We start from the raw sequence: 17,605 nt of genomic DNA, 5'->3' as shown, positions 1-17,605 counted from the left end.
TATTCAAATCCATTTTCTGATTTTTATGTTCTTTCTTGAAATTAGTTGGTGAAATGGTTATTCTGTAACCAGTTCATAGTTTGGTGAACAAAGAGAAGACCTTAGGCTAATCATTTTTACAGCTATTGAACTATGCACTATTTAACGGAACTTCCATTTTTCCAACAATAGAAGATTATCCAATTGGTTTCGGCCAATGGATTATCTACGTGAAAAAGTTAAATTCCCAGCAATTTGTGAGCTCATCCGTTGTTGAAAAAGTAAAAGTCCGATTACCAAAATATAACAAATAAACGATGATAGTATAGTTTTAAAAACGCAAAAAATATTTAATCCCACGAATTTCTATCATTCCTATGGAAAAATTAGTCAATCTACTCTTCATTCATTTTGACATTTTGGATTAAAAAAAAAGCATTATGCGTAAAGTGTATAATCTCCGGACTGCATTGATCTACTTCAAAATTTCTCTCACAAGCAAAACTGATTGCAATGTCAATCCTCCATTATTATACATCCATCAATCTTAATTTGTATATTTGTTCCTTTAGTTCTACTCTCAAAAAGGGACTCCAAAGAACTATGATCTAATGCTATGGTAAGGTGAAAAAACAAAAACAAGAAAGAATTACAGGGAAATCCCTCCAGATTCAGCTTCAAGATATTTACAGATTCTCTCCATGACCTCCCTACCCTTGGCACTATTTTGTAGAAACTTGTCAACACATCTTTGTTCTATCTTCTCTGCCATTGATGCCAAAGCAGATAGTGGCTTTATCCGTATGCTCGTCTCCTGCCGACAAAGAGTCCATGCATTAGGATTTTCAGGGTGAGGATCATACCGTATCTTCTCCTCCACCTCAATGAACTTCTCAAGACTAATATTGCGGCTGGAAAGCTGCATTGACCGAGTACGAGCATCAACAACTGTGGATTCAACACAATGGCAAATGTCCTGCCGAATAATTTTACGGATGAACCATGGTCCTGGAGCATGCACAGTGACAGCACGAGTAGTATATAGCTTCCCGGATTCACAATCAACCTTCTGGTTCAAAGTGTCAACTTCAACAATATGTGAAAGAATATGCTTGTTCTCAGGGTCGGTAAACTTGCGCCAGGATGCTGAAGTTACCCTCTCCCATGGGTGCTTGTAAACATGCTCTTGCTTGTATGCTCTTACCATGTTGCTTGATTCTGTGAACTTCATTAGATAAAGAACTCAGTAAGTACTCAATTACAATGGAACTTTTATTAAATTCTAAACTCACTCAATCTTCATTAGATTACGATGAAACTAATACAAAACAAAAATGACCACTAGAGGTATTAAAACAATAGATCTAAGGATAATTAAATCAGGTCTTAAAAGTTCAAAACTTTGTCACTAAAAAGTATAAATTCTTGGTCCCACAAAGATTAATGCATAATCAAAAGGGAATTGTATAATTAACACTGTCATTTCCCATCTAGGTAGCACAGACACAGGAACAGGAAAACGGGAAACTTGGACATGGTGAAATGGTGTTAAGTTAAGGTTTCCTACGGCAAATGTGAACTTTCGTTTCTGAAACCTCAAGTGTCAGACATGTTTCCGAAATATGACACGTAAATTGAATAAAGTGTTCGTGCTACTAGTTTCCCATCAAAACCTTCAAAAATCTACTTATCTCATCTATTACCACATCCAAATCAAAATAAACGAAAAATTCAGAAATTTGCAGACATCGCAAGCTCGTATTTCCATATCACTCAGCTTTAAAGAATGAAACAACATCAATTAATTAGATTTGAAATAGGGTTCCATGATTTCCACTATCCTATATTATACCACATCTGGAGCATTCGATGCAACCTAGGTAGACGGACACAGATATGAAAAACGAGACACTTGGACATGGACACTAAACGATGCTATTTTAAGGTTTCTTATATTAAAAATGAAGTTTCATGTCCGAAACGTCAAGTCTCGGACATATTTCCAAAATGGAAAGCATTCAATTAATGAAGTGTTGGTGCTACAACATTTCATATCTACTACTCTGCTATATATCATTACCTAGAGAAGAAGATACCCATAAATTCTTAGAAGTCCCATCAATTAATTGGAATTCAACAAAATATAAATCTCTCTCACAACAACAACATTAAAATTTAAAAAAATTAATTAAATAACAACTAAAATTAATCAATTGATCTCATTACATATACCGATTGAATCAAACTAAAAGAAAAGAATCCAGATTCAATAAAACATAAGATCACACAACTAGAGATTAAAAATCGCACCTTTGCAAGAGAAAATTCCTCCGAGGAGAAAAATTTGATGAGCTACGGGTATGATGCTGTGCGCCTTGGAAGTGGGTGATCCGCAATTCTATACTGGACAAGCCAGAGAGTAGTACTTTTAAGACGGTTTTGCCCCTTCTAGGTCTTACTAGCAGTAGTAGCAGATCATAACAGATAAGCTCGACGAGGAGAAAGGATCTGATACATCCCTAGTTTTATGTTTAAGGAATATTTAAGCCTCTAGGCTTCACCATCGTGCCACCGACTCCTTCGAATTGTGAAAATATTGTAAATCAGCTATTTTGTCCCATATAAGAAAAAAAAGGTTTTGTTTAGGAGTAACCTATTTTCAGGTCCTTAAACTATACATGTTTATTCATTCGGTTCTTAAATTATTTTTTGTCCTTATGACCTTATCTAGTCCTTTTAATTTAGCAAAAAATCATTTTTGAGTCCTTAATTGATAAAAACGACACCGTTTAGAGTAATAAATTATATTTTCAAGAGGTCTCGTGTTCGAGTCTCACTCCCCTCTCCCTAATTATCAAAAAAAAATTTATATATTTTTAGAATTTATATTTAGAGCTGATTGCTTTGATTCTAGAATAGTATTTTGAATTAAATTATTTCAATGTAGAAAGGGTTATGCGGGTTTAAAATGTGGTTTATGTTTTTAAAATTGATTTATACTAAAAGTAGGATATATTTTCATAAATCAAAAAAATTGATAATCAAATTATTATAATTTATTTATAAAAATATATTTGTCATTTTGGTCAAAAATACTGAAATATAAATTAAATTACGTATTTATAATTGAAAAATTATATAACAGAGTGAAAATATATAAATTTAATTGTTTATGTAAAAACCAATGAATTATAATACAAATGACATAAACACAGCGGCAACAAACTGCTAAGTTGTGGGTTCAATTCCTCCCACAGAACGCTCTCCCTTTGCAATTATGAAAAAGTAAAAACAATTCATGTAATATAGAATTATTTAACAGAAGTGTTTAAATATGAGTTATGTAAACCATGAACCCTGAATAGGATAATATTTTCAATGTAATATTGATCATTTTAAAGATTTTTAAAATTTTAGCTCACTATAAAAATGAACTCTTCAAAATTTATAACCCACATAAAATTATAACCCAAGTTGTACACCCTTACTTTTTATACGAAAGCTTCCTTTTCGTTTAACTGTGTTAACACATGCAAGAGGATATATCAATTAAATATTTCATGGAAAATGAAAAATTATCATCAAAAGATGAAAAATAACAGCATAAAAATAAGATAGATATATTTAGGATACAAAATTTGGGTCCAACTTGCACCCATACAACTGACATAGCATATATATAGAATAGACCCAAAAAATCGCATATTAATTAGGTCAGTCAGAGTCAGTTCTCATCAAATCCAGTTAAAATAAAACCCTAACTTGTCTCTCAGGGAAACAATTTAATCAGCCAAATTATACCAAAATTACAAATAAAAATAAAAAAACGAAGCCCTTCTTCAACCTTACCAACATCCTCGCATGTTCATAATTTATAAGTCATTCCACATTGTAAATACTCCGGGATTGGATCCCGGAACCGAGTCGCCGGACCAGTTATATCCAGTAGAAGGCATATCATAATCAACCTTAACAAGAGCAAGTTCTTGATCAGCTGGTCCAACAGTATTTGACCCGGTTGCATTCATCCCATTTCCAAGATAACCATTGCTGTAACTCCCACTAGAATTCCCATTATTTTCCATAATAGATGATGAAGAACCCATGTTGAAAAACCCATGCAGCAAACCTGGATTATTTTGTAAGTAACTGTTGTAAATCTGAGGGTCATGGTGAGTCGTCTGTTGCAAGAAATTGTTACTAGACCCAGATTGGTGGTGCAATTGAAGCTGTGTTTGAAGATAATTTTGATGAAAAGTTGAATCTTGGGTGTATTGAGCAATGTTTTGGTCATGTAAGGTTAACAATGGCTGAGGTTGTTGATCAAAAGGTGGCATTAGAGAGTAAGCAGAAGCTGGTTGTAGCTGTCTGCTAGAGCTAGGGTTTCCGTATTGGAAATTAGATGAAGTGAGAGCTATCAATTCCTCTCGTTTTCTTGATGATTCAATTGCTTGCGCTTCTTTAAGACGTTTCGCTGCTCCTCCACCGATTGGTAATGTATTGCTTTCGAGAATGCTCTTCACATCATATCGACTCATGTCGAAGTTCGTTACTGCGTTTAATCCTCTGAACTTTATTGCTGCTATGTCATATGCTTCTGCAGCCTCCTCCTCAGTACCTTCATCATTCAGCAAATAATTAATTTGAGATTAATAAAAACAGTTTTAAAATTTAATTTTTTTGAGACTAATAATAACTAAAAACCAGTTTTAATATTCATTTAGATAGAAGAAGCACTTAGTCTAGACATTTCGGATTAAAAAAATTAAAATTACTAAACTATATATCTTTTAGAGACAATTACCATTATTTTATTATATTTTAGTAATTAAATTTTCATTTTTATGTCAGTGGAAGATTATTAATGCAATTCAGGCCAAATAATTACTTCTGTGGCAACATAAAATTATTATAGTTACCCAATTTTTCATTGCAAAATGGGATGAATTGTTATACACTGACCTCCTAATTTAATATAAATGTAAAATACTTTTAACCTAGACATTGCAATTGATTCATTGTATAGAATGTTCGAAAGTAAAAGACTTACTAAAAGTTCCTAAATAAAGATCCTTGTTTCCTGCAACTCTGCCAATCCTTGCTTGCCATCTTCCATGTTGGTGATGCCTTGTAACTCCTCGATACATGGATGCTCCCCTAGAGAATCCACTACTCTTCCTATATTTCATTTACCATTAACAAATAATTAAACAAACTAGCTAGGTTATAGAATAAACTTTGATATATGATCAAATTAAACTTATGGACAAATTAATACTATATGTTAATTACCTTCTAATGGAGGCAACAAACTCTTGTCTGGTCATGTGTTTCATCTCCTCTACTTCCTTTTCATAGTTACTGATCTAAATATATTAAAGCAGTTAAACTTGTCATTTACGTGTATATATTTATACTTCATGTTGTATCTAATTATTGCAGTTAATTATTACTGAAACTTACTGGAAAATTGGTAGTGGTAGAAGTTCCCCAATACTTGAGTGCCGCTAAATCATAAGACCTAGCAGCTTTTTCTTCTTTGTCATAGCCGCCTGATCAGACCAACAAACAAAAATGTAATTTAGTTTAAATTGTACTGCCATTTATACAAAAGTTTAAATTAGTTAATCTGGAACAAGAAAATTCACTGACCTAAATAGACTGCCAGCAATTCCGGAGCCAAAATTGGACATGAAATTGAAGATGAATAATTAGTATACATATTGTTCGGACATAAAAACATTAGTAACCCTAAAAAAATCAATGTATTTTTTTACCTTGTCTTCCTTTTCTAGATTGACCTTCTCTTCTACAGCTATTATCCCAGAGATGAGCCTCATACCGTCCTGTCCATCGATGCCTACATATGCAAATTCAATTTTCCATTAATATCATTTGAAGTTCGAAACCCTAATAAGGGTGAGAACTTAATATGAACATAGTTCACCGTGTAAGAACGAGTTGATAATCCTAGGTGTTGAAATAGGTTCAGGTTTAATACAGTGCAATATACATTGAATGTCAATACAGAAATGAGCTAACCTTGTTACACCACGATATATAGAAGTTCTTTGCCCGAATGTATCTAAAGTTCTTCTTGGAGCTACTGCTTCAACCGTATTAGTACTGTTATCGCCGCTGGTTTCGCCGGTAGAGCCCTTGCCACTGCTACTACCCATAGACAATGTCAGCGACTGCATAGTGTTAGAATTTTCCTGAAACTCATAGCTGTTGCTGGACGCTGTTACTACAGTATTTTGCATTGGCATCAGACTGTTGCTTTGAAACAGATAATCAGAGTCATTGGCCTGAATTTCATTGAAGGCTACAAGATCTGATTGGTTCTCGGATTTGCTCACACCAAGGAAGTCTGCTACTTTGGGTACTTCATTGCTGCCTTGATTGTTAAGAAGATTCCATTCTATAAATTTATGTAGCAAATAAAAGAAGAAGCAAAATCAGAAGCACAAACAAGATGATAAGAAAATGGATTTAAATTTTTTTCGTTTATTGAACTATTGACCATTTGCAAAACCGCTTATGTCGTTTTATTTGTTATATTTTGGTTACCAAAACAAAAGTTTAGTTCTCAAAATGTATGTAAAATGACGGTAACTGTTTCGCAAAAGACTTATAATTCAATAACCGCAATTTTATTAACACGAATTCGATAAAGTAGAAAGAAAGACATACCTTGGGGTTGAAATGGATTATCCATAGTTTCAGTGACTAACCCTAAAGAGAACTGTTGAGGATGAGAGGTATGTAAAGAAGGATGAGTAGGAGAAAGAGGAAAAGATAACCAATTGTTTGAATTCATTGTCTAACAGATAAAAATTGACCTGCATGTAACCAAACAAATGTACATTAAAATCAAATTTTGTTAAGTTGAAAACAGAAGGACAAGAAATCAAAGTACTAAACTAGTTATGATCACAAAAAAAGATTTACAGCTTTAAGTTTGCAATTGCACCAGAGTCTAGGGTTTGAGCAGTCTCACACTCTCCTTATATATCTACCTCTTTGAGCACTAAGTTTTTGACCTAAGTGAACACGAGGTGAGAGGAGAAAGTTAAGAGACTGAAAAGAGATAAAATAGAGACAGGTATGAACTAAATAAAGGCAAAAAAATATGTTACTTTTTCTAGTTAATTACCCCTTTGGCAATGGTCATTTTAAGCGGTCAGACCATCAGAAAAAACCATTTTCCAATGCATGAAAAACCATGTCATGATCATACGATAATAAGATAAACAAAATCATTTAATTAGTTGCACATAATGCAAATAAAGACACGAGTGTTGTCGAGTATATAATATTAGAAGTAGTAAAATATGAACCCTAAGAATTGAGATAATTTCAGTGTGTTTTGGTGGGACAAACTCAGAATTCCAACTGGAAAAATCCAAATTCAATTCTCTCTCTATCCCCACTTGGTTTATGGGAACTCTCGTCCTCGTTGAGTGTAATATATGACTCCCCAAAGCCCAGCATTCCCACACTCTGCAAATCATCTCTTAGTCTCTCTCTCTCTCTGTATAAATATAAATATTATCCCACCATTCTACGTAAAGTTACCGACCTCTCTCTAACTTATTTTAATTTACTAAGAGATATTTCATTAGAAATAAAATAGGTATAATCAAAATATTTTTAAGTATATTTTAGATAAATGATGATTTTTAAATCTATTGATTTTATTAAATTCATGGATTTAAAATAAATGAATTATGAAATTCATGGATTTAAAATTCTACTGTTTGGAAATAAATACAATATTCAAGGATTCTCATGTTATTTTTCGTATCAAACAATAGATTTCGGTGAAATTTATGAATTGTACAATAATCTTTGAATTTTATTCCTCCAAAAATCCTAATCCTACTAGTGCTTCTGAATATTTATTTTTTGAAATACTATAGATTAAATTAATTTGTTACTATTTGTTAAAATTTTCAAATGAATTATTAATACTTCAAACATTATTTATAAAATAATCATAAACAGATACAGTAAAACTGGATTTTTTTAAAGTGTTTAAAACACAAGTAATTTTTTTTAAGAATTACATAAAATTTATATTTGCTGAATTTCTTTTATACAATAGTATAATTAAGAATGAAAACAAAATAACCCTATATAATATATAGGCGATCAAACGCATAAACAACAGAAGATTTTTCTATCTGTCTTTCTCAACTCAAATGGGATAAATTAAAGTGATCAGTCATCAAAAACAAAATTTGTAGATCCCCGAGTCCCTGCATGTGTTAAAGATACATGTGTACGGACATGCAATTTTTTTATGTAAATATCCGACAGATATTAATTATTAAAAGTACCAGTGCTATTAAGTAAGAATTGATCTGCTCTCCAAACCCTTACTCACCAAATTCAAATGAAATTAAAAAAAAATCCTTCTTTTTAAAATAAATTTCATTTTGTTTCCCCAAGTAGAAATCTGTTGACCACCTAATTGATCTTCGCGCCCGTCAAAATTTATAAACTAAACATTAACATTACTTCGTTCTCATGTTTATTAATTTCATAGTTTATTATCATACCTAATTTACTTATGTTTATAGTCCATGTTTGCTAGAATTGAAAAATCTCAGTCTTACCTTTATTTGTACTCCATCCTGTCAGTGAATGCAATCAATAAAATAATTCAGTCACAAGGTTTTTTTTATTAGTAACCTTAATTAGAATTGTAATACTCTTGATTAGCAACCTTAAATTTACTCATGTCCATGTGATGATCATAAATTAGTAGAAAAATATGTTAGATTTTTATATAAGTAAGCAGAATATTTTTTTTTGGAATGAAATAAACTAAAACAATTAATGGTGTTAAAATACTTCTTTTTAATTATCTCACTAGAGAAATGGGAAGATAGGGTTAAAATGCAAAACCTGACAAGAATTTCAGTTTTGGAGGTTCAAAATATTTAAATGAACACAAAGTTTCCATACTATTTAGAAACTGAAGTGTGCAGAGTTTCAGGGTACCTTCCATTACTAATTAAAGTTAAGTTAAGAATCACTACAGGAAAATGGATTTTTAGGGACCAATATATTGCGAAGGGCTCCTAATCCGGTCGTAATATTGGTATCAATAAGGACCATCTCACTGTCCGGTCTTTATTTAGAATTTTACTTTTATATTACGACCACTTTTATACTCCTTTCCAAAAAGAAAAAGAAAACTCCCGTCCTAATTACTAAAAGCTAAGTCTAATCATAATTAAATATTTCTAACTTAAAACAAAATATCAAAAATATCACGACTAAAACCTAGATTGCTGCTATTATGAAACATAAACCCAGAAATCATAAAAAAAAATATAAAAGATATCAATGAAATGGAAGAATCTCTGCTATCATATGAAACCTAACCATACAAGCAAAGCGATTGGGATGTTGAAGAATCTCTGCTAAACGATTGTGATTTTTGATTTCTTCTCAGGTAGCGTTTTCATTAACTGAATCTTATTAAGTTAGAGTTTTGATTTCATAAACTAGAGTTTTGATTTCATAAACGATTGCGCAAAACGATTTTTAATTTCTTCTCAACTTAGGGTTTTGATTTTTGATTTCTTATTAACTTAGGGTTTTGATTTTTAATTGTTAGTGGAGTTTAAGTGTTAGAGTGAAAGCTGTTATTTAACTGTTAATGTGGAAGATTTAACTGCGATTTATGTATCGAGTTGGAGATTTAACTGCGATTTATGTTGATAGAGTTGAAGATTTATGTTAATATGTTGTGATAAAATTGTGTCATTCTGTTTGCAGGTACTCGGATTTAGAGTGAAAGCTGAGTACAGTCTCTTTTTGTCAATACTTCAGTTTCTTTACTCCACTCCACTATTACCTCTGTTTCAGGTTCTTTTTCATTTTTCTTTTTGCTTCTATGCACTACCATCTTCCATTTTACTGTATTTTTTGATCTAGGTTTGTATGTTTTCAAGAGCATGATATTAAAAGCAGTTATTAAAAAATTTCATAAATTTTTTGTATATGGAAATGTGTCTTACTGAAGAAATTTTGTCATTTTTGGTGTTTTCTTTTGTTTATTTAGTCCAATTTGATAGCATATCTTGCAATGTGAAGATAGTACTGTAGGAGTGAATCTGTTTGATTAATCTATGTAATGATCTAACTTGTTCGATTAATCTATGAAACTATCTAATATAATAGACTGTTATCCCAGAGGCTTCATAATCTGGTCAGTATGGACATTTCTCTTTTTACTAAGTTCAGAAAATAGAAACACCAATTGGCCAACATCTAATTATACTTCTTACATTTTCAAAGACAATCATTTCACTTCTCTTTAATTTATTATATCTTACTAAATCTATGATTTATATCAACAAGTTTTCTATTTTGTAATTTAGTAGATTTTTAGATGTTCTTCTTGTGTGTTTCTATTTCAAAAGTCTTATTTAGGCTATGATTATTAGTAATAAATATAATTTGATCTAAACTTAATAGATTTGAAAGATAAAGGTTGTTTTTTAAAAAATTAATAGATTTCCATCAACAAAATTAAAATTCTTTATCAGATTTTTTTCACTGTAATTAAGCATGTAAATTACAGTATTTAATAAATCTAAGGATTCATGTTATTTGTTATCTATTTGTGTGGCTATGTATGTTGGAAATCTTGGAGAATTATTATTAAAATGTTATCATATGTTAGATTTACACTGAGTGAAATGCAGTTTAAGCAATCAAAACTCTCTACTCAAACATGTTTTGTACTATCAATGCTCTTACTTGCTGAACTTCTCTATTGATTTCCTTAAATTTTTTGTTTTTGCTGAACAGATGAATTAATGTTCTTTTATTTAAATATTTCTTGCTAACAGATATAGGAGGGAGATCAGCTAACACTTTTTAAGCCTGTTTATCACTCAACTGACTTTTCTTGAAAGGTAAAAGTATCCACTATTGATTATTTTCTGTTTGAAAATAGTGCCTGACGGAGCTGATAAGGATGATTGGGAATGGTTAATAAAAAACCATTTTTATACTGAAAAGTTCAAGGTATGTTTTTAACATATATTCGATATGAAAATTCATGTAAATTGAAAAATCTTCTCACTTACATTTATGTTTGTTCAGAAAGCGAGTCAACGGAACTCAAAAAATAGAGGCAATTTGACAATGCCTCATCGTATTGGAAGCAAGCCGATGAGGGAGATAATATATCAAATGGTAATGAATTAGTATTTTAACATATTTTATATATGACTTATTTTTGTTGTTTATATTTATTGTATATGATTTATCATTTTAGGGTGGGAAAGATGGTTTATACTTATCATTTTAGGGTGGAAAAGGATATGAAGCCGTGATCACATGCTAAGTATAAATTATTAACTTACATCTGACACTGATCTACATTGGTTTATACTTAGCATGTGATCAGCAGTATTACTAAATATGTCATCAATTAGGAAAAATGCTTTGCTCATATGATGAAGTGGTAATGGAATTGTGAGATCTCTAGGTCCTTGTGGTATGGTAATGAGCTTCATCCACGAGCTCGTCACTCCAAATTCTTTCATTATCAGACGGTCATTGATTGAGCAGCACGTCTCGTCAAAAAAGGTTGTCTTAACGCATTGGTTTTCTCATTATTTGTTCATTTTCTTCTTATTTAGGATGAAATATGCGAGGTAATGCAATCGGATCCCTCTCTTTCAAATGTTGAGGTAGTCCTAAAATGTTTTCGAAATCAAAGCCACGGTCATGTGGTTGGCTACGGTGGTGGAGTAAAACTAAAACATTTGAAAGGTCCATCAACAAAAAAGGCTGAACGTGAAGCTCAACTTCTAGAAGAAAATCAACTATTGAAAAGTCGTTTAAGTACATTGGAAGATAGATTTCAAAAGTTCGAAGAAATGTTCGCCGCTCAAGAAAAAAGAGACGTACCATCAACTTCATCTTATACAACCGATACCCAACAAAGTTAATTATATAAAAAAAATGTGAGTATTATTCTTATTTATTCCCGTAATTTATCTAATTATTGTTCATTGCTGACTGTGTTGTGCATATTTGCTAGAGCTGTCTACTATTTTCTTATATTGTACTTGGTTTTGTTTATGGCATGATCGTACTCCATTTTTTTCTTTGTCTATTATGATTTTTCAATACAAAATTTATTTCATATGATTGTGTTATTTTTTCTTTGAGAAACTTCATATAAATGAGTTTTATTTCTTTGTGGACCTTTCTGAACATACAATATGCAGCTTTACATCTAAATTAGTTGTCATTTAAATTTTTAAACTGGTTTGACAGTGCAGAAAAACAAACTAGTAAAAGAGAAAGGAATTGAAATGGTTGCATTGCAAAATCTAAAACTTGGCCTTAATATAAAATTTTAGTAGTGACTGGGAGTAGCATAACTAGAAATGGATATTACTTGTTGTTTGCAATTTGGTGGTTTAATTAATTAGGAATTCTTATTTGGTTCTTGTTATTTTTTGCAGCTTTTGTTTTCTTGTGCAAGAGAGGCTTCTACTTTAGATGTGTTAATATCCAGACTCTATTGCATGTGGAGGAAATCCCAATGACCTTATGTTCATCTTTGCTTGGAACACTAACGGCCTTTTATGATCTCAGTTTAGTAGACTTTATAGACTTTTACATATGATATTTGTTTTAGCAGACTTTTAACAATTAAGTACTGAATTTATGATTTATGTGTAAATTAATACTGTGTGGAGCTTTCTAATAGTATTAAAATTGTTTTGTGTAAATTAATACTGTTTGGAGATTTCTAATAGCAGGAATTATTTTGGAAATTTTTTTAGTGTACTGAGCTGTTGCTGCTTGTGCTGTAAACATCCCTTTTTTTTGCGAAGGGATTTTGGTTGTAATTGGTTTTCAGATTGTGGTCGCAATTACATTATATAATTACAAAGGTATTAATTGAATAACGACCGGATTTTCCGTCGTTGTTAATGTTCTTTTAGCGAAGGGAAATTTTACCTTCGCAAATTACATTACGACCGGAAATATGTTTTCCGTCCCAAATACTTTTTACGGCGGAGCCTATTACGACGGCTTACGACCGTACTTTTCCCGTCCCAATAAACATAATACGACCACTTTTAATGAATTTACGACCACTTTTCCCTTCGCTAATGAAGCAGTTTCTTGTAGTGAATCTACAAGAAGAATATCTAACAATAAACAAATGAAAATTTTCACAATAAAACTAAAAAAGAGAGATTAAAGAAAATAAAATCACCTGCCATTGATGATGACACAGTTTCCCCAAAATTCTTGAACATATATAAGAATAAGTTGACTGTAATGCACCACAATTAGGGGGACAGGACCCACGTCTCTCGCTTCTTAAAAACTCTCCAAAAACATTGATCCAATTCTACAATCAAAAGAAATTTTATCATAAAAGTCTGTAACCAGAGAAATAATAGTGAAAATGTTTTTTTCTCAAGAAAAAATATTTTTCAAAAGGTTTATAAGAAAAATTTACTATGTGTTTGTTTATTATCTCTAAAATAAAGAAGTTAATTAGCCAAAAGACACCGGCCATTAGCAGTGAATACATTTAATCAGAAGATCACGTCGTTTCAGATATTGCGGCCAAATGCAGAGGAATGTGACTGACACGTGTCAGTTATTGTTTTAGGGTTTGAAAGTTGAAGCCAGTCGGACCAATAATCCGGTTTGCATGCTTTGCACAAAAAAACACAATTTGGAAGAAACTTTGACCATTCTATCACCATCTATGATCATGGTTCTGTTTTTCTTTTTCCGATATTGCCCTTTATGCTCATTTTTAGCTCATGAGGTTTAACACGAAATTTTATTTATGCCTAACTTTTCTGAATTGCTAGCAAACATTACATTAATAATAGGAATCTTCGGCGTATGTTTTTATTGAATCTGACACCTTGTTTCGTGAATTGCATGCAAATAGTCAAATTTGGATCATTTATTTTTTAGAAATTAAGATTTTAGAAATAAAAACTGCTAATATTTGATGGCTGCGTTAAAATATATGCTTCAATTAGCGTGAAATTAAGCAGCATAACCTTAATCCATGTTTAATTACACTTGAGTAAAGAGAAAGATAGAGAGAATATGAAGTAAATTTGAGGAATGGACGAGGGTATTTTGGGGAAAAAGAGTTCACGAGAATCCAGAGGAAAGTGTTGAGAAAATCGAAGAGGTGGGAGGAAACGCCGGGAAAGTGCTCGTGTCGCCTCGAAATTAAGCATTAATTAGAAAGGCAAATGTATTTGGAAACCCTTGTTTTCTTCGCAGTTAAAATTAACACACGGGTGAGGATTAGGGTTAGAATTAGGGTTAGGGTTAGAGTTAGGGTTAGGGTGAGATTGGAACATAATAAATGGCAGCCAACTGTGGAAAGCGGAAAATACAAGTTCTTGACCGTTAACACGCATGGTGAAAGCATGTTGGAACGAAATAAGGATACAAAATCAAAGCCTCTATTCGTTTAAAATTATCAACTACATTTAAAAGTAGTAGTATACATTTTTTCTGTATGAGTAATTACTAGTTGATCAATACAGAATTTTACGATTATATTACTAATATTTTATGTAAACCAATATGGAAATTATATCAAATCAGTCAATAAAAATATAAAGAGTTCAATTAATAAAAATAAAAATACCAAAAGGAATTTTTTAAATGGAACAAAGGAAGAATTATCATCAAAATATTTATGAATATTTTCTCCAAATGCAAAAATAAATTAAGATATTCAACTGTATTTTTTTTTAATATAAACTTTGTTATTATTTCTAGTTTTTTTTTTATATAATTAAGAGAGGAAGAGCGTTTGAAAAAAGAATAAAATACACAACCTAATAAAATTGCTACCTAACGTTTATACTATTTGAACTATATCTCATTCATTTTTCTATATCATTGAGTCTAAAGGTAAAACTTATGGATAAAATTAGGATTGGGATTCTCTCAAATTAGATCAAGTTCATTAAATTCACACAATTCATTAACAAATGGATAGTGTAGATAAAAAAATATAATTTTAATTGATTGATCTATACTATTTATTTCACAATGAACGAAATAAATCATGAACTTGACCCTCTCAAACTTATATGAACTTGAAGAAATTCTAATCCATAAAACTACCATAATCTTTTATCCGAAATATAATTAATAATTATATCATAGCATTCATCAAAAAAAAAATTATATCATAGCCCCAGATATGTAAATTTGTTGCGTATAGAATTATAATAAAGCTGATGAATCAAAAAAATATTTGAAGTTTGAGGAGGGCTATCATTTGACAATACATTCTTATCTTAATTAATTTTATTTTCTAGTATTATTATATTAGATCTCTTTTGGTATATTATATTTGTTGCATTAATCCATAATATATATTACTTTAAAATATTAAAAAACTATTTTCTTTAGCATTTTTCTAATTTGTCCCTGGTAGTAAATAACTTAGCAAGACTTATAAAAATTAGTCAAATATATAAAAGAATAATGATTGATATAAACAATTCAATAAAATAACATACACATCAAATATATTTATTGTTATTTTAATTTATATAAAATGGCCAAATGCGACAAATATTATATACCCGAAGGAGCACTGTCTCCATGAGATAGCTCTGTGTTATATATAACCATGGTGCAATAAATTATAACTCAAAACCATATGATCATAAGAATTGCGGCAGCGCAAATAAATATAAAAGCTTGGTTGCTAGGAATTAATCTATTCTTCCAAATATCTAGAATTTTCATTTCCATGTTCTTGAAGTCCGCTCAACTGCACAACTTCTTTTCACGGCTAATAATGTGTTAATGTCAGCATCATTTTCGCTTCATAAAAGTTGCAATTTTCAGTAGCCAAGGCAGGCAATTACTTAATTCTCTAAATCTAGACATTCTTATATGATCCACAACGAGATTTTTGGGTGCATGAATTTTAATAGTGAACATATTTAGCAAAGATATCTAAGCTTCTGCTTCTCCAAGTTTTAGTTATTTTACAACCTATTAAAGAGGTGTACATTTTTAAAATAAATTACAATTATAAGAGTTTATTAATGACTGATAACTGGATTGCCTCACCTACGGGCTTCAGTTTTTTGATGAATTAATAGTTTAATATATGAATATTAATTGAAATTTTTATGCTTTTTTCCATCCGCATTTTTTTAATACGAGAATGGATGTTTGGATAGTTATGTAGACACTTTTTGATTGATCCGTATTTGGGTTTTTTGCCTTTCAATCCTTGTGGTTGTGCTTTTCTTAACTTTCAAAATATACCATATTTTTTATAAGGAAGATCGTACATATAGATTAAGTGAATATAATATCTAGTGTTCAATCAGTTTTAGAAGTTTTAAATTTGAAGTTATACTATAAATTTGTTAGTCATTTGAATGAAGGAATGGGTCGGGTCCATAAACATCAAATGGATTCAATGAATTAAATTTCATTGAATATATCAAAGAATAAGCATTTCTTATTTTGTGCGGAAGATATAGTGACCACCAAAGGATGAGATTTCTGATATATAGATTTGAATCACAACAATAAACAAATTCCTTTATCGGAGGAAGAGGATCATATCATATGTAATCATTGAGTTTTCCTGCTAAAATAGAGCTAAAAATTATCCAACTACTACAAATTCAATGGATCTCCCAAAAATAACTAATAAGAACAATAATAAATAGACAAAATGATAATTTACCCATAATTTTAACTATTTTATCAAATATATCTATACGATATAATTTGGACATTTCAATCCATCAATTTTAGGAATTGAAATAAATATATCCACAACTCAAATTATACCTAATTTTGAGATTCAATTTTATAAATGATTATAATTCTACACAATTAATTTTTAATTTCAAATAAAAAAAGACATTTGGATTTAAAATAAGAATTATGCGCACGAAAGTAGGTTTTAATTAAGAGTTACTATATTTGTCTCAATTCACAAAATTAACGGATCATGCTCAAATTATATTTTAAAGATATATTTAAAAAAATAATCAAAGTTATGGATATAAAAAAATATTTTATTTAATAACTAATTGATGTTTAAAAAAGACCTAATGGTGTGTGAAAAAACCAACTTTTTTATTTTTTAAATTGATTCAAACCTTTCAAATATTTTATATTAATTCTAATTTCACTGAAAATCTATCTATTTTTTTAATATTAATTTAATTGCGGTTACATGTCAATTGAATGTAAAATTATAAAAAAAATAGTAATTGGAATTTTTTCATGATTTAAAGAAATCAATTTTAAACGAATTGATAAAAAAAGAATAAAAAAGATTGAATAGATTTTTAAAAAATAAAAAGAGTTTTGCTTTTAGCATTGTTATACAAAAAAATAAATAGGTTGCTAATTGAGATCAAACTTTAGCCTATAAAGTTCTTTTTTATCCTATATATTAAAAGGAAAAACTGAAATATTCAACTATTGGCGAAAATCAAGCAAAAAGTTTCCAAATCCTAGAGGATACATAAGATAAAAGAATGAACAATCTTAATGTTAATTAATGAATTTGAGGTTAAACTTATTTAGGCATGTGCAT

At 30.4% G+C, this 17,605-nt stretch overlaps 2 protein-coding genes and 1 long non-coding RNA gene across 5 annotated transcripts; 1 reads left to right on the top strand and 2 right to left on the bottom strand.

Moving 5' to 3' along the window:
• Nucleotides 1–424: 424 nt before the first annotated feature.
• On the bottom strand, nucleotides 425–7,054 carry LOC126674937 (AP2-like ethylene-responsive transcription factor PLT2). 3 transcript variants are annotated; one of them, XM_056105249.1, is made up of 5 exons: nucleotides 6,931–7,054; nucleotides 6,673–6,821; nucleotides 6,022–6,400; nucleotides 5,757–5,839; nucleotides 425–1,197 (listed from the first exon to the last, which is right to left on the bottom strand). In XM_056105249.1, exons 2-5 carry the CDS (start codon nucleotides 6,797–6,799, stop codon nucleotides 629–631), a joined length of 1,158 nt encoding a protein of 385 aa, XP_055961224.1. In that variant the 5' UTR covers nucleotides 6,800–6,821; nucleotides 6,931–7,054; the 3' UTR covers nucleotides 425–628. The 3 variants fall into 3 exon arrangements, with proteins under 3 accessions (XP_055961224.1, XP_050225445.1, XP_050225443.1); XM_050369488.2 differs by lacking the exons at nucleotides 5,757–5,839; nucleotides 6,022–6,400; nucleotides 6,673–6,821; nucleotides 6,931–7,054 and adding an exon at nucleotides 2,290–2,494; XM_050369486.2 differs by lacking the exons at nucleotides 5,757–5,839; nucleotides 6,022–6,400; nucleotides 6,673–6,821; nucleotides 6,931–7,054 and adding an exon at nucleotides 2,290–2,491 and having other exon boundaries at nucleotides 425–1,204.
• LOC130015346 (AP2-like ethylene-responsive transcription factor PLT2) lies at nucleotides 3,555–5,535 on the bottom strand. The gene is made up of 4 exons (XM_056105250.1): nucleotides 5,443–5,535; nucleotides 5,272–5,345; nucleotides 5,030–5,157; nucleotides 3,555–4,597 (listed from the first exon to the last, which is right to left on the bottom strand). Exons 2-4 carry the CDS (start codon nucleotides 5,313–5,315, stop codon nucleotides 3,852–3,854), a joined length of 918 nt encoding a protein of 305 aa, XP_055961225.1. The 5' UTR covers nucleotides 5,316–5,345; nucleotides 5,443–5,535; the 3' UTR covers nucleotides 3,555–3,851.
• A 2,083-nt stretch (nucleotides 7,055–9,137) lies between the features above and the next one.
• On the top strand, nucleotides 9,138–12,703 carry LOC126674938 (uncharacterized). The gene is made up of 6 exons (XR_007639651.2): nucleotides 9,138–9,445; nucleotides 9,772–9,861; nucleotides 10,851–11,028; nucleotides 11,107–11,199; nucleotides 11,649–11,975; nucleotides 12,483–12,703. It is a non-coding gene; the product is annotated as an uncharacterized LOC126674938 (long non-coding RNA).
• Nucleotides 12,704–17,605: the final 4,902 nt, after the last annotated feature.

This window comes from Mercurialis annua, linkage group LG3, assembly GCF_937616625.2.
Source record: "Mercurialis annua linkage group LG3, ddMerAnnu1.2, whole genome shotgun sequence".
In the NCBI taxonomy this organism is placed as follows: domain Eukaryota; kingdom Viridiplantae; phylum Streptophyta; class Magnoliopsida; order Malpighiales; family Euphorbiaceae; genus Mercurialis; species Mercurialis annua.
The sequence above is the reverse complement of the archived record's forward strand: the minus strand, read 5'-3'. Positions and strand labels throughout refer to the sequence as shown.